Source organism: Cladosporium halotolerans (assembly GCF_011745625.1).
Source record: "Cladosporium halotolerans strain TM138-S3 chromosome Unknown Sca10, whole genome shotgun sequence".
In the NCBI taxonomy this organism is placed as follows: domain Eukaryota; kingdom Fungi; phylum Ascomycota; class Dothideomycetes; order Cladosporiales; family Cladosporiaceae; genus Cladosporium; species Cladosporium halotolerans.
The window spans coordinates 52,812-67,918 of NW_027191461.1; the positions used below are offsets into that span (position 1 = coordinate 52,812).

The window sequence follows — 15,107 nt, forward strand, 5'->3', positions numbered from 1 at the left end:
TGTATACCGTTTCAGCGCACTGTAATCAATTACATTTGTTTATGAGTGGTATCGAACTACTCGGCTGGAACAGCCTTCTTCGCACCACGCCTCGTCGACTTCGCCCCACCTCTCCCGTTCCTGCTCTTTCTCTTAGGCGCTTCAAACTCACTCCCTTCGTCGTCCTCATCTACACCCGACCCAGGCTCCGCCGCTGCCTGCTTCCTTTTTCTGCCTCTTGGCTTCGAGCTACCGGCAACGGTCGAGTCCGCATCGTCAGCGGCAGCAGCCTCATGTTGCGGCTCAGGCTCAGCAGAAGCAGACTCGCCGGCCCTGCCAGTTCTCTTCTCTTTCGCCTGCGCCGCCATTCTCTGCAAAGCTCCTCCCATACGCTTACTCGTGCCCTCGAGCCGCTTCCTCGGAGCGAACGCCTCGCCGCCGGGCCCTTTCCCAGCTGCTCCGACGCCCACAGACCCATCGAAGAACTTCGTGATATTCGACTGCGTTCCCTCGTCCATCCGCCGATTCATGTCCCGAATGACAGGCACAAGGACCTCGTCCGTGCGCTCCTGCGACCAGCCGATGGTGGCCATGAGGAAGCTGCGCAGTGCATCGAGGTCGGGCACGCCCCACTGGAACTGCTGGGGATCGGAGTCGACTTCGGGGTCCGTGTAGGCGGCGTTGACGCGGATGTCGGGGAACCCAGGCGGGAGGAAGAGCTTGGTCGCGTTGCGGCGGAACTTCTTGCGGAACGCGTTAGTCTTGTCGTCTTCTTTCGTGATGGCCTGCGACTGCACGCCTTCCCACCAGCCTCTGAAGTCGTCGAGTCTGGGGAATTCGCCGATGATTTCGAGGGCGGTGACGGGGCCGATGCCGGGAAGGCCTTCGGTGTAGTCCGATCCCAGGAGGTGGGCGACGTCGATCATTTTCTGGCGCGTGAGATCGAATTCCTTCTCGAAGTCGGAGGCGAGGTAGCATTCGACGAACTTGGCCTGGTTGAAGAAGTTCTTGTAGATCCGGGTGCCGCCGAACAGGAAGCAATCGCTGTCGTCGGTGACGATGCCATCAACAAGGCCTAGTTGTACCAGTTCTGCGCATTGGGCTTCGGCTTCCATCGGCGCTGTGACATATGGTAGTCCGAAGAGCCGCAGGAGCTGCTGGCATTCTGTGATCATAATATGGGTCACCTCGTCAGCGTCTCGGCGATCTTTCTTTTGCTGATTGCGTAGTTGCTTCAGCTCGTTTTCATAGTCCGCGATATTCTGCGCTGTTGGCTTGTTATTCAGTTGGCTGGCAAAGCGGGCGTGCTCTTCAGCTTCCTGTGCGAGGGCACGCATTATCTCCATGTCTTCGGGATCCGAAAAGTCGTCAAAGTCGTCTTCTTCGTTGCCTTCTGCAGGTAGCGCCTCTTGAGTGACCAGCCCAGAAGAATGAGCCTCAGGCGCGTCGGGATCGAAATCGATTTCTTCCTCTGCCGGTGCAGCAGCGGGCGTAGGCTGAGCTTTCGCCGTCATATCCACATCCTCGAAATCTGCAGATGGTGATCTTGATGCGTGTTGAACGGGTCCACCGGCAGGTTCAGCAGACTTTTCTTTTAGCTTATTGGCCGCTTTGGATGCTCCGTCTTCGCTCTCACTCCACTCGAGTTGTTCATCTTCTTCGGCGTCCTCGGCATCTTCGGTGGTCGGCTTGGCCGTCTCGTCCTGACTTGGCTGTTCGGCAGGTTGGTCCAAGTCGGGCTTGAACGTGTCGCTCTCGCTGTCGCTGTCAACCTCTTGAAAAGGAGCTTTCGTCACCGGCTTCGGCGGGGAAGGCTCTCTGTGATCCGGCTCGCCTGGCGTTGGTGGCTGAGCGCGTACTTCATCTGCGATGTCACCCAGATTTTGTGGTTCACCTTCGGCAACCGGTTGATCTTCATTCTGATCTTGAGTCTGATCGACTGGCTCGAACTGTTCGTCTTTGTTTTCTGGCTCATCCGCTTCCAGGTCAACGACTTCTCCGTTGGCAAAGCCACGCTCGTCTTCAGCATCCAGGTCGATCACTTCATTTTTCTCTTTGCGAAGCGCATCAGCATTTCCGCCTCGATCTTCGAACCGGAATTGCTTGTTGAACTCCCTTGCTTTCCTACGGTCTTCGTTCTCCATCTCCTGTTGCCTTTTCATGTCGGCCTCCACATCTCCGCTGAACCACGGCGGCAGCGGCTCGGCCTTCTTCTTCTCCTTTTCAGCCAGCTCCGGATTTTCAAAACCGCCTGCTGCTTCCTCCTTCCTCTCCTGCATTTTCTTCTTGCCGAGAAGACTACTTCCTAGGTCGAGCTTCTCGAAAGGTAATGGACCACTGAAACCATGATTCTTTGCTACACTGGTAGGCTTTGGCTCAGTTGGTGGAGCAGGCTTTGGTTGAGCCTTGGGCTGTACATTGTTGAACTTTGGTCCAGGCGGAGTCGCCTTTCTCTTTCCCTTGCGACTCTCGGCGAGGGCAGCCTGGAAGTCCATAGCTTCGTCTTCGCTTCCACTGCTGTTCTCATCGTCTCTCGGTGCTGGAACACCGAAGGAGGTGACCTCATGCGACTCAGGCGCGATGTCGAATGCGCGCTTGTTGACGATGCTCGCGATGGCTCGACCACTGCCCTTGGGAACCGGCTTGGATTCCTCGACTGCTGACTGGCGAAAGACTTCAAGCATATCATCTTCGTCTTCAGACTGAGCGCGGTCTTGACGAGCTCCGTCATCGTCTTTCTGCATGGACATAGCAATTGCTCGTTGTAGCTCTTCGTCTTCATCATTCTCACCGTTCTCTTCGAAAAGATCCTGATCGTGGTTCGCTTCTTCGCTTTGCTCTGCATAGTGATCTGCAATAAACAACGAGTTTGAGTCGTCCTCCACGGGTCGCGTCGCCTGTTGTCTGCTATCTTGTTTTCGAGATTGATAGAAAGCCCGCCGTTGCCTTGTCGTATCATCGTCTCGTCGTTCTTGCGCTTTTGGCTGCTTTGGAAGTCGGTTGAGACCCTCTATCGCAACGTCTTCAAACTCGTCCTCCTCAGACTCTTCCTCCTTGACCACAGGCTCGGGCTTATCGATATCGATCGCTTCGTTGGCGGAGGTGCCCTCGTTACTCACAACACCCAGAGCCCAACCGCCTTCCACGCCATCGTTCTTCACCAACACGTATTCTCTTCCCTTTTCACCCGAAACTCTACCGACGCCATTGAGACCGAACGATGCATCGTCCATGCCATTAATGTGCATCAGGCGCTGCGTCAACTCGTTCCTTTCTCTCACTCGCTCGATTTGGAATTTGGAAAATTCCATGCGATCTGGGAACATTGTGTCCAGCTGCTCTTTCGAATGACCCATACGCAGGCGGCTTCGAAGCCTGGCAGCATTGAGGATGTTGTACCGATCTGAAGCCGGTAACGACATAAAGAAAGGCGAGTCGTAGTCGATCTTAGAGAAGTCATACACGTTGAGGTCCTCACCTGTATCGAACTGGCGAGCATAGGCCTGCAACTCTTCTATGCTCATGATCCTAGGGTCGTTCTCCCCACTCATCTCGTTCATCGAGACGTCCAGATCCGGCAGGTGATATGCGTCTTTCTTCCTGAATTTCCGATTCTGCTGCCTCTCCTGCTGCGTCATCTGCAGCTCATCCACATACACCAGGTCCTCGTCACGCACAGTCTCTTCCTCAACGGGCGGCCTGTCCCTCGCTTCTTTCCTCTTCTGCTCTTCCTCTTCGGCACGGCGCTGCATCTGCACAGCAAGAAGCTTTCCCGCCGTCCTAGCCGCATCATCCCTTCTGCCCTCTCTCCTCTGCTTGCGCGCGCGAATGACATTGCGCTTCAGCGCCGGCGCGCCGCCGTCGAAGACGAAGACCGGCTTGATACCGAAGAAGAGCAGCTTGCAGATACGGCGGAAGAAGCCGACAACGTGACTGTTGCGCAGAGCATTTCCCTCTTTATCGCGCACAGCTTTTAGAAATTGGTATATCCAGATGGAGGCATCGACAGCCAGGCGCTTGCGGTTCAGCGTTTCGAGCTTCGTGGGCCGAGCACATGGCTGCACGATGGACCAGAGGCCGGTGACACCCATGGCGGATTATGTGTGTGAGCGCCTTGGAATATCGGCGCCGCTGCGCGACACGGCGCGGGAGGTTCACGGAGTCAAGAGAAATGTAAATGTGTCTAGACATCTACCTCGAATCCGCGAGACGCGAACGTTCGCGGTCGATGACGCAACTCGGCTTCACGGGCGTGGGCGTGGGAGGACGCGGTTGCCTTGGGCCCGAGCCCTACAACGATCTCTAGACTTCACTTGAAAGCAGTGATAATGTACTTGAAGGATGGGGCAACGACTTCCAATGTCCTCTCCCGATCGCTGCTGCTTACGAGAAGCCATGGAACTGTTCACGATATGCTAAGGTCATAGAACCGAGCGCCATCAGCCTAGCTCTAGCTCAAGCCAGTGGATAGGTAAGATATAACTAGTGATGCTAGTGGTAGCGATCATCTTTGTCACGAAACAAGTTTTACAAAAATACACACCGCCCAAGAACAACATTGAACTGTTGCAACAACATCTACCGAAATCATGGCCTCCCCCAAAGCAGCCGCAGAGGCTTTCGTCAAGTCCTACGCCGACGCCATGGAGCTCTCGTTACAATCGAACACTACCGTCGAGGCTTGCGCTCACGCACTCGCATCGCACTACACTCCCGCCACCATGAACTTCACCATGGGCCACCAAACCTCTGCCAATGGAGTCCCTGATTTTTGGCTCACGGGAATCATCACTCACCTCAAGCGGTTCGACAAATCCGGCCTTGGGTGGAGAATCCATCTGAAATCATCTCGTGTAGAGCCGCTGAGCACGACCGCCGCAGCTTGCTTTCTGACGTGGGAGATTGAGCCCGCGAAGGGCGAAGGCTGGGCCTGGGAGAACATCTACGGATGGAGAGGAAGTCAGGATGCCGGCGGTAAGGGTTACTGGGAGTATATCGTCAGTGACAATGAGATCGGGGAGTTGATAGGGCGATTCCCGGAGTTCATGCAGTTGGAGGTGTGATTGGTTTGCGTGGCTGATGAGTCGAACGGGGTCGTTGAGTCTGCCACATCTTGAATGCAGCCTATTACTTTCAATAATATCTTCATTCACAACAATGAATCCAGTCTCTCTCTTCCATAATGTACACACACGTTGCAATGCCAATTATGCAACAATTGAAGCATTCGGTGAAGTGAACCCCATGCGCCGGCAGCCTCGGCCCGCGTCGATCTTCAAGTCCCCATGCTCCAGGAACCATCGACCGAAGGCCCTCAGCGAAACCATTCCGACTCGATACAGCAAACAAAAAAAGCAAATTTCAAACCGCAACAATGGGCTGGTTCTGGGGAAACAGCGACAACTCTCAAGGCTCAACCGCCACCAATGACCCCTACAGCAAACTCGACCCAGCGCTGCGCGAATTCCTCGAAAAAGAATCCCCTCTCAAATACATCGACACGCAACGGCAAACGCCCGCCTCCGACCCCTCACACCCCGACTACCGCGCCCAACTCGGTCTCGACAAGCCCGGCGTGAATCAAGAAAACCAGAACGCCGCCCCGCGCGCCGACAAGCCCGCCGTCCCGGCCGAATCCCTCTACCAAGACGGGCGCTACGCCCACCTCTGGGCGACCTACCGGCCGGAGAGCGAGATCCAAACAGCCTCGAAGTCGGACCAGGACCGCATGCGCGATGTGTTCGACGCGTACAGCGAGCGCAAGGCGGCGATCGGGCGCGCGGCGATCGAGAACTGCGTGATGGAGCAGATCGCGGAGAAGGAGTGCTTCACGCACGGGTCGTGGGCGAAGCGCATGACCATGTGTCGCGAGGAGAACAGGGCCTTCCTGCGCTGCTACGAGATGCAGAGTCGGTTCTTGAAGGCGCTGGGGTACCTGAGCCAGCCGCGGAGTGCGGATGAGGAAGAGAGGATTCAGATGCATGCGGACAAGCTGTATCAGCAGATGCTGGATCGGGAGGCGGCGGCGGAGTTAGCGAAGAAAGAGGGCCTGGAGGCGCCGAAGGCCGCGCCGTTGATCAATGAGGAGGCGACTACGAAGGCGCTTGGGGAGGACAGTGCGTGGTCGAGGACGAGGAAGCAGGCGGCGGAGAAGAATATTTCTACGGCGCTGTCTTCATTCGCGCCGGAGAAGCAGGCGGCTATCAAGGAGAGGATCAAGAATATGAATCCGCAGGAGAAGGAGCTGGAGCTGCAGTTGATCGCGGCGGAGACAAGAGCACAGCTTGAGTATGCTGATCAGGTCAAGGGTGCTATGGATCAGGACAAACAAGACCGTGCAGCACGGAGAGAAAGAGGCAAGGAAACGCCAGGCGATACTCTGAAGCGACTTTGGGGTTGGGATCGGTGAGCCTGGAGGAAGAGAGCAAAGCGTAGCAATGTGGGAGACAGGGTTACTCCCGTGTATAATTTACTGGACATGTCTACATAGCAATGATGAACTCTCGGTCGCGGTCCGTCAGTGGGATTCACAAGATTCAGACCTACACTTTGACATCCAGCTTGAACCTGTTGAGCGGGCTTCCTCGCACACCAACATCAATCTTGAAGACAGCACCTGCATGCTTCGTGCTCCAAGGGTACTTTTCCGGCTCCTCCTCCGCCGCGCTCGTGATCACAAGCTCCGTTCCGCAGAAAGCAGGGCAAGTGACGCAGCGTGTGGGCAGCTCGATTTCAGCCAGCTTCTTGCCCTGCGGATCAATGCGGAAAACACGTGCAGTACCGTGGCAGGCGACCCAGAAGTTGCCCTCCTCATCCTGGCAGTGACCGTCAGGAACACCCCCTTCGACCGGGCACGTGAAGAGAGTGCTGGGCGATGAGAAGTCAATGTCGCCAGTCGCGGGGTTGTAATCGTAAGTCGAGATCTTTTGAGTAGGCGAATCGGTGAAATGAACCTTCTTGTCATCCAGGTTCCAGCTGAGGCCGTTGGGGATGGTGACTTGCTTGCGCACGCGATGCAGCGAGAGGTCGGAGTCGAGACGAAATAGGATGCCTTCGTCGGTAAGGTTGCCGTTCACAACCGTCGGGTCGTTCATGGTGCCCACGAAATACCTGCCCGCAGCGTCGACCGCGCCGTCGTTGCTCCTCATCCTCTCCTCAAGCGTCCTGCCCACGCCGGGCTTTCCACCGCCATCCTCCTTCCTCTCCTCATCCGTCCAGAATTTTTTGATCCATCTGGTCTCGCCTGTCTTGCGAGTGTAGATACCATATCCTAGCTTGCCACCGAAAATGAATTCCTCATCAGTGCCCTCAATGTCGGCGGTGGTACCAATGGAGTACTCCAGCTGCTGCTCCTTCAGTGAAGACTGGCCCTTCTCAAGTTCGACAAAGAAGATCTTTTTGTTGATGATATCGACGAAGCGGAGGGTGTTGGTGCTTTTCTCCCAGAAGGGCGCCTCGCCCAGACCACAGGAGGTGGTGAGCCATGGCTCGGTGATGGTGTACTTTTTGACTTCGTTGGCCATGACAGAAGCTTGTGACAGGCTCGCAGCGACTATAAAATGTAAGTCTGTGAAGTAGAGGCACAGTGGCAAAAAGAAAATAGATTCGTAGAAGTTCCTACTTGTCCATATCAACAGAACAGTGCAACGTCATGTTTGCGGCTCTTTTCCCCACCAAAAGCTGCTGGACCCCTCAAAATGGGACGGCGGGGCGGCACCGACGGACCGCAACGAAGACCGACGCTCTTTTCGACCACGCCTCTTTCGCATGCTTGTCGACCGCAATCTAGACATAATCGTGATGGTACCTTATTGATCGATCGAAACAGCAGCGCAGGGCCGCGAGCCGTACTTGCGACACAAGGCTTGCGGTTCTCGCCGAAAATCGCCTCGCTACAAACGAACGAATGGCAATAATAAATCCGCCAGATTCTCCATCCAGCCTATTACAGACGAGTGCGCCATTATTACGAAGCAATTTTGAAATTACTGCCGTCCTTGCGAATACGAGGCGAAACAACAAATCAGCCTTCTCTCCGGCCTTGCTCGGTCGCTCACAGACCTCATCATTGCTTTTCATCTCATCACATCTCCCAAATACACCGAACACTTCACCGTGCCAACACTAGCAATCACTAAACCCCCTTAGCCCTTATCATTACTGAACCAGCGCATCACCCTCAACACCCAACACCTCAAGCCCCCTTCCCATCGATCACACAGCCCGGCGCTTACACACCACGCGCATGCACCCACGCATACGCGCCGTGATCGCCCGCTAACCCCACGCCGCCCTGCATGACACCTCACTCATGCAATGTGTAAAGACCGCCATGGCGCGCAGAACGCGTCTCCCATCCGCATGAAGGGCAGCGCGCCCCGCCCCACGCAGACATGTATGCAAGACACTCCGCCCGCCTGGCGAGGCTGACTGCTCTGACAGCCTCGATCCAGGCTTTCAGGGCGCGCGAAGAAACGGCTGCAGCGGGAGCGGCGTGGCACGCCTGGATTCGACCGAGCGGCCGGTCGGCCGCCTTGCAGACGGTGAGTGACAGCTGCGCTGGGCTGGTTGGCGTGTGTGGCGCGGCGGGGAGGGTGTGGTGTTGCCGCGCTGGTGGGATTGTGGGAGTCGAGGTGATGATGATGACGACGCCGCGTATGTACAGTACATACGGTGATGTCGACCAGCGCGTCCGTAGCGGCGGGCTCGAGGCCTGCGTTGGGTCGCATGCGCGGGCGGTCTTGTGACGAGCGATGCATGCGGGAGGGCGTTGAGCGGCCTTGCGTGCTGGGCTGGCTCGTGGGTGTGGGTTTGATTTGGCTGTTGGTCGTACTGCAGTTGAGGGACTTCGGGAGTGCTGCAGCGTCTGTTGGGTTCGCCCGACTTGGGTGTTACAGGTGCGACGGTTCGTGGGCCAGGTTTCGCCAGCGCGTGTCAGCGGGGTGTGGTGTGTTCATTTCGGCAGGTCCTGAGTGTCGGTGCTGTGGTAGCTGAGGATGGCTGTTCGTTTACGGCACGGTGTTGATTGTACTGGAACGGAAGGGCTTCGGCGGAACATTGTGATGGAGGGTTGGCCAGGATCACAGTCCATCCTATCATTGAGGACTCGAAAATTTGATCGATGTTGGAATTCATACGCCTACCTATATTCTTCATGAGCTGTCGGCGCTCCCCAAGAGCGAGACGACGTTGGACGTAATGTCAATACTGCCACGCATCAAACCGGTCATCAAATATCGCTACAAGCTCACGGTACCTGCACTACCCGGCGATACTTGCTCGTACATTGACGCACAAACGAAGGTACCCAATGAAGAGCCGCATCGCGCAACCCATACACAAAGAAACGGGGCAGAGTCGGCTACACGCATCTACATCCCACCGTCGCGGCATTCCAGCAAGCCCTCGATCGCGTCACACGTAACCGTTCGCCGCTGCGCCGCGAAAACGGGTTGCGCCGTCATCCAGATGCTTTTGGTAAGAGATCCGAGATTCCAGGCGCCACGAGGAAGGCGGGAGGGATGGAGCGTCGTGCGAAAAGAGTAGGGTCCGGCCGGGCGACTCCGCGTCTACAGTAGTGCGATGGTGGAAGTTGAGTTATTAGAATGATGGATTTCGCCGAGCGGGCGAAGTGCGTCGCGTGCGAAGCCGCGTGCTCGTCGTGCCACGTGCGAAACGGCTTCCCGAGCCGTCCAATTCCTTCTGCGCGTGGCCTTCGCGAGGTATGCACATAGCCGCGGGATTATTATGGGCCGCCGGCGATACTACCGTGTCAATAAAGCATCGTTAGAATTCATACTGACGGCATGGATGCCCCCGCTGACGGCGCGCCCTCCGCTCTCTTGTTGGCAGACGGATAACCCGGCTGTTGTCGACGCCAACTGCCGCGCCGCTGAGGCGCTCCATCCGCGAGACAAGAAGACGAAGCCACAAACGCGCGCGTGCGCAGAACGGGAGCTGCAGCCGTGCCAGGGCTGCGTATCAAGGTTCGCAGCTAGAAGGTGGCTTCTAGCTGCGAACTCATTTACACGAGGCGATGGCGCCCCGCAATATCGCAGATAACGTTTCTGACATGATTACGAATTTATGACTTTCAAAAAAAGCCGCAGATCAGGCCCCAGCGACGAATACAAAAGCGGAGCTGCTAGAGAAATTGGGGTGCCGTCAAACACGTGGACTTCGCGCGCGCCGGGGATTTGTACCAGGTGAAACTGCAGCACACTTTACCCGGAGGAGCGGGTTCGCCCTAGATACAGTACTACCGTTCTAGGTGTACCATACCGCACAGGAGCTTTCCCCGCCCCTTCCACTGTGCATGCAAGCCACCGAACGGAAGCTTGCGCCATTTCCACGCGCTCGCTTAGATTCGCGGCGCAGGAACCGTTTCGGTTTTGGGAGCTGCAAGGCGGGTGGCTGGTTGGGGCGTAAGCGTGCCGGGGAAAGGAGGATGAGGGTGGGCGGGTGGGAAGCTGGGTGGATGCGAGGGCCGCGCCGGCCTGCGTGGGCGCGCGGATGTTCGCATGGACGTTGACTGCTGGCAGCGCGTGGCTGATCGCGGTGACAAGTCGCTACTCGCATGGCGTGGCGAGATGAGCCTTTCGCTACGGTAGTTGATTCGTGGGGCGATTCCCGACGTCGCACGACATCAAGCATGTCTCGCGTGCCCGCCGCCGGGGAACCTGGGACGCATGGGAGCGTGCAGTTTGCAGGTCAACGGCAGACGGCAGGCCCCCAGGGCGCGAATCCACTGAGCAAGCGTCCAGGCTAATTAGAAAGCTGCTGACTTCGCGCTGCAACCTCAATACGAGCTCCGCTTCAGCGCCAGGATCGAGATCCCTCCAGTTCGCTTAGGCAGGCGTGGAATATACGACACGTGCGCGGTGGGAACCAGGCGTGCCAGGAATGCAACGCTAGCGGGGGGCACGAGGCGAGCGTCATTTTGCGGACGCTAGAAGGCGTGGGAAGGCACCAGCACGGGCGCAGGCGGGCTGCTGCCGGAGCGTCCAGCAACAAGTACCTCATGTATGCGAGGCACAGGCGGGAGTGAGACAAGCAGAAACGGGAGCTCATTTCGCACGCAACTAGGGCTGAAGTCGTGCCTGGCCGCGGCGGGATGGTGTGACGCGGGCGGCGCGCGCAGAGGCCCGCGTCTGCGCTTCTGGCTTGAACCACGTGCGGCGCCGTCACTGCGGCAGTAGCTCCGGCCTAGCTCGAGCTTCGAGAAGAAGTCGGACGGGCGCTAGAGGGCGAGGAGGGTCGAGGGCAGCGATAGGGGCTGGCGCGATGATGGTGGAGGTGGGGACGAGGGATGCGAGGCTGCGAGATCGAGCCGGCGGGCGCCTTTGCGACATGACTTGCAGCAGGGAAGGCTGACTCGCATGCCGGTAAGCGAGGGGGGGACGGCGGGTGTGTGACGCATTGGACGGCGGGCGCACAACAACAGGCAGACAACGGCCAAGTACCCAGGTTGCGACGGACGGCGCGCATTGTTGCGCTGCGCAGTGCCACGGTGGACGTCCCCCGGGACGGACGGGGCCAGACGCTGCGGCGCTCTGACTCGTGCAAGACTGACGATGGCGAGGGCGGCGACAGAGTGACAGCAGCAGCGGCCGTGCATAAGGAACGTGTAGTGCGTGAGAGTGCGTGCAGCATGCAGCCGATTCAACGCACCGGACTCGACCTGGGCGCATGGTGCGGGAGCAGCGCGGTGCGGACGAAAAACCAACGCGCGAGCGGCCAATGGCGATCAAAGAGAATGCGAGGCTGGATGGCGGCGGAGGAGGAGGTGTGCGCTGTCAAAACAAACACCGTCTGCGTGGCGTGGCGCTCACGCTCGCCCACGCCGCCAGTCGCCGCCCGCCGCGTCGCCCTGCCGCAGAGCACATGATCGCAAGTCGATGCACCTCTGCGTCTCGGCCGCAGACAGCCCGGCCTGCTGTCTGGCCCTACTGCGCTGCAGTTGCAGTCGCACGCCCCGACCAAGCACTGAAGCACTGCATGCACCAGCTATTGTTGCTCGCGCGCCGCGCCAATCGCGCCGCGCGACGTGCGCGTCTCACCAACTCACCTCGTCCGTCACCGCCACGCCCTACCGATCCCTCTGCCGCCGGCGCTCACGCAACGGCATCTTCCACCCTGCCAACGTCTTCACGGATCGCGACGAAGCCCACCCGCTGCGCCTCCCGTCGCCTCAATCTCGCTGCCCATCGCGCCCCGATGCGCTCCGTGGGAGGACTCGGTTCCTTCCCACTCTTCCCTGCCTCGAGCACACCGCGGCGGCGCGGCAGGCCGGCAATGCGCTCGCGAAGCACCGCGGTGGCGTCCCCGATCGGCGAGAGCCCGGCTGCCTGCAGTTGTCAGCCGATATAGCGGGCGCGCATATCGCTGGGGGCACACACGGCGGCCGTCGACGTGCTTGATGCCCAATCTCGCCTCGCAGGACGAAACCAAGCGTGCGCGCCAGGCAAGCGAGGTCGGCGACGTGGTAGCTGCTGCACCATCCACCCTCTCATCGACACGCCGCGGCGCCTGGCCAGCCGTTGACTGCGTCAAGGGAGGTGCAGGTGATGTTGCAAGTGGCGGAGAAGGCATTCGCTGCGGCACATCCTCCTAGTCCCTGGTGTCTAGCAGCGCTGATCGGCCACGAGCTAGCTGCACGCCAAAGGAAATTGCCCACGACCCAAGGCCCCTGTGGCTGCCTTGCCTCATCCTCGCCGTGTGGCCTAGTGGAACCATCGTCCCACACTTTGCTCGCGGTGGCAGTCGAGGCGCAGCAAAAGCAACGCTGGCCAGATGGGGTCAGATTCGTGATTAGGCACTCGCCGTGGGATATCGCAGAAGTCTTCGAGCTTATCACAAATACTATAAGGCCTCCCACCCGCAACGGCCCCCGAAAGCTTCCGTGACATGAAGAAGGGCAACCTAGGGGTGTCGAGGCATCAAACGTCCCGCGGCAGGCTGTGACGAGAGTGAGGATCAGCCCGAAACGAGGAGCCCTTTTTTTTCCGACCTATCGCAAAAAAGCATTGTCGCATCGCAGCGCCAGGCAGGGCAGGGCCGCAGCGAGACAGAAATTAGCCTTCCACTTGACTTCTGCGGCTCGTGCTGGCGTTCGGCCAGCGCTCTGGCGCGCTAGATCCCACTCCACTAGCGCGGCACACCTGCCTGTTCCTCCCCACTGCCGCAGTCGCAGCCAGCGCGTCCGGCATCTGGCTGCACCGCGCCGGCGTACAGTACCTCTACCTTACCCACTTGACGAGTGATACCGCCGCGCCCCGTCGTCCCAGGCCCACGGATGTGTCTCGCCCGCCCGCCCGTCTACTGTGATCTGACCCTTCCCCCCGAGCGCCGCTCCACCGCAACGGCGCCGCGGGTCTGCACGACAGCGCGGTGGGCGCGTGTCTGTGTCGTGCCCACTGGTGCCACTACTGCCCACCACGGTGCGCTGCTGCTGTGAGCCTGCGAGTGATGCGTGCGCGTGCCCACCGCGGCCTCCTTCTGGGCCGTTGGTATGAGTACTTGCAGGAGGGATGCGCGTGCGAGGCCGCCATGCTGTGCCGGACGGGCGTGCGTGCCAACACCTGCACCGCCCGGTATGCCGTACATGAACTCATAATAACGACCACGGTGGGCGTGCGCGCTCTGCGGTGCGGCGAGCCGAGTCAACCTGAGTCCAGGGCCTCGGTGATTTACTGCATGACGTGCGCAGCGTGGAGTCTGGCATCGACTTCCGCCGCCCGGCAGCAGCGCCAACAGGGAGTGCCAGCGACGGAGGGCGGCCTCGGAGTGCGGTCGAGAGTCAGTCTGCGTGCTGGTCGCCGTCGCCGTCTTCACCCACCGCCACGCCACGCCCACCTACCGCGCTGCTCCTGACTCGCCTGCAGACGGGCCCTTGGGCGGTCTGCCGCTGGCTGCCACGACGATGATGCCTCGCCGCCGGCCTCCAGCGCGGCGGGCGGCGGTCGTCAGCCAGCAGGCGGCGCACCCGCTAGCGACGTGCGACGTGCAGTGCGAGGCTCCGGCGCACACGGCGCGATGGATCTGCGGCGCACGAGTAGTGACGAGTGTCTGGCTCCTGCCGGCGCGCGCGCGCACGCCTGCAACCGCACATCCCGGCCCCCGCGGCCCTGGCGCCCCCCCGGCGAAGTCTCGTGTGTTGGTGCTGGTGTCGGTGCGCTGATTGATGCTGCTGCTGTGCTGTGTGCCTGGCCGTGCTGGCCGTGCTGGCCTCGCCGCCTCGCCGCCTCGATGCCTGGCTCTGGCTCTGGCTCTGGCTCTGGCTCTGGCTCTGGCTCCTGCGTGCTGCCGCCCTCCTCGGCGCCTGACGCCCGCTGAGGCCCGCACGCCCGCCCGCACCCCCCAAGGCACGCGGTGCCAGGCTGCCCGCCCAGAGCCAGGGTCGGGTCGCGCGAAGTGCTGCCGCCACCATGCTTTCACACCCATGCTGCTGGTTCGGCCTCCGCTGGCTCTCGCGCACGCTAACCACCATGACCCGCCTAACCCAAACAAATCTGACATCGCCCTCGCCCTTGGCTGGCGCGAGGGTCCTCGCTCGTCTGCCATCACACCGCTTTGGTATATCTACTGCCCATGACCCGGGCGCGGGCGGCCCACGACCCGTCTCAATCCGCCCCCGACCCTTCCTTTAGCCTCCACCTCTCGACTGCGCACCCTTCACGCCCGCTGCCAGCTCGTCCTCATCTGGCAACCCAATACGTGTCCCTGCCCAATCGCTCTTCCCTCGCCATCCCGCCCCGGTCTCTTCCCAGGATCCTGCTTGCCCGCCGCCCGTTTCTCTGACTCGACATGAGTGGCACGACTCTCTCTTGATATTGCCGTTGTCACCCTCCCCTCACCTGTCGTCGCTGCTGGATAGCGACGAACTCCTCCGACCCCATCCAAGCTCCTTGTCCGCGTCGGACGAGCGAGCGACCCGGACCTCCATCCAACGTGGCTGCCACCGACGTCCAAGGCCTTCACCGCGGTCCCTTCGCTCACGATCGATCCACTCCGTTGTCCGCCCACTGCTCGCCTCACTTTGAGCCTTCAGTGCGTCGGTTCAACGGCAGCCGCAACGCTTTGCGACCCGAGCTGCTTCGCTCATGGTCCGACAAAAGCGGCAGCGAAGG

At 59.7% G+C, this 15,107-nt stretch overlaps 4 protein-coding genes across 4 annotated transcripts; 2 read left to right on the plus strand and 2 right to left on the minus strand.

Moving 5' to 3' along the window:
• Window positions 1-56: 56 nt before the first annotated feature.
• On the minus strand, window positions 57-4,070 carry WHR41_03735 (uncharacterized protein; the record flags this gene model as incomplete). The annotated part of the gene is made up of 1 exon (XM_069372341.1): window positions 57-4,070. One exon carries the CDS (start codon window positions 4,068-4,070, stop codon window positions 57-59), a length of 4,014 nt encoding a protein of 1,337 aa, XP_069230643.1.
• Window positions 4,071-4,568: 498 nt separating this feature from the next.
• WHR41_03736 (uncharacterized protein) lies at window positions 4,569-5,042 on the plus strand (the record flags this gene model as incomplete). Its single annotated transcript, XM_069372342.1, has 1 exon — window positions 4,569-5,042. The coding sequence occupies one exon, from the start codon at window positions 4,569-4,571 to the stop codon at window positions 5,040-5,042; it is 474 nt and encodes a 157-aa protein (XP_069230646.1).
• Window positions 5,043-5,353: 311 nt separating this feature from the next.
• Window positions 5,354-6,388, plus strand: WHR41_03737 (uncharacterized protein; the record flags this gene model as incomplete). Its single annotated transcript, XM_069372343.1, has 1 exon — window positions 5,354-6,388. The coding sequence occupies one exon, from the start codon at window positions 5,354-5,356 to the stop codon at window positions 6,386-6,388; it is 1,035 nt and encodes a 344-aa protein (XP_069230645.1).
• A 133-nt stretch (window positions 6,389-6,521) lies between these two features.
• WHR41_03738 (uncharacterized protein) lies at window positions 6,522-7,502 on the minus strand (the record flags this gene model as incomplete). The annotated part of the gene is made up of 1 exon (XM_069372344.1): window positions 6,522-7,502. The coding sequence occupies one exon, from the start codon at window positions 7,500-7,502 to the stop codon at window positions 6,522-6,524; it is 981 nt and encodes a 326-aa protein (XP_069230642.1).
• Window positions 7,503-15,107: the final 7,605 nt, after the last annotated feature.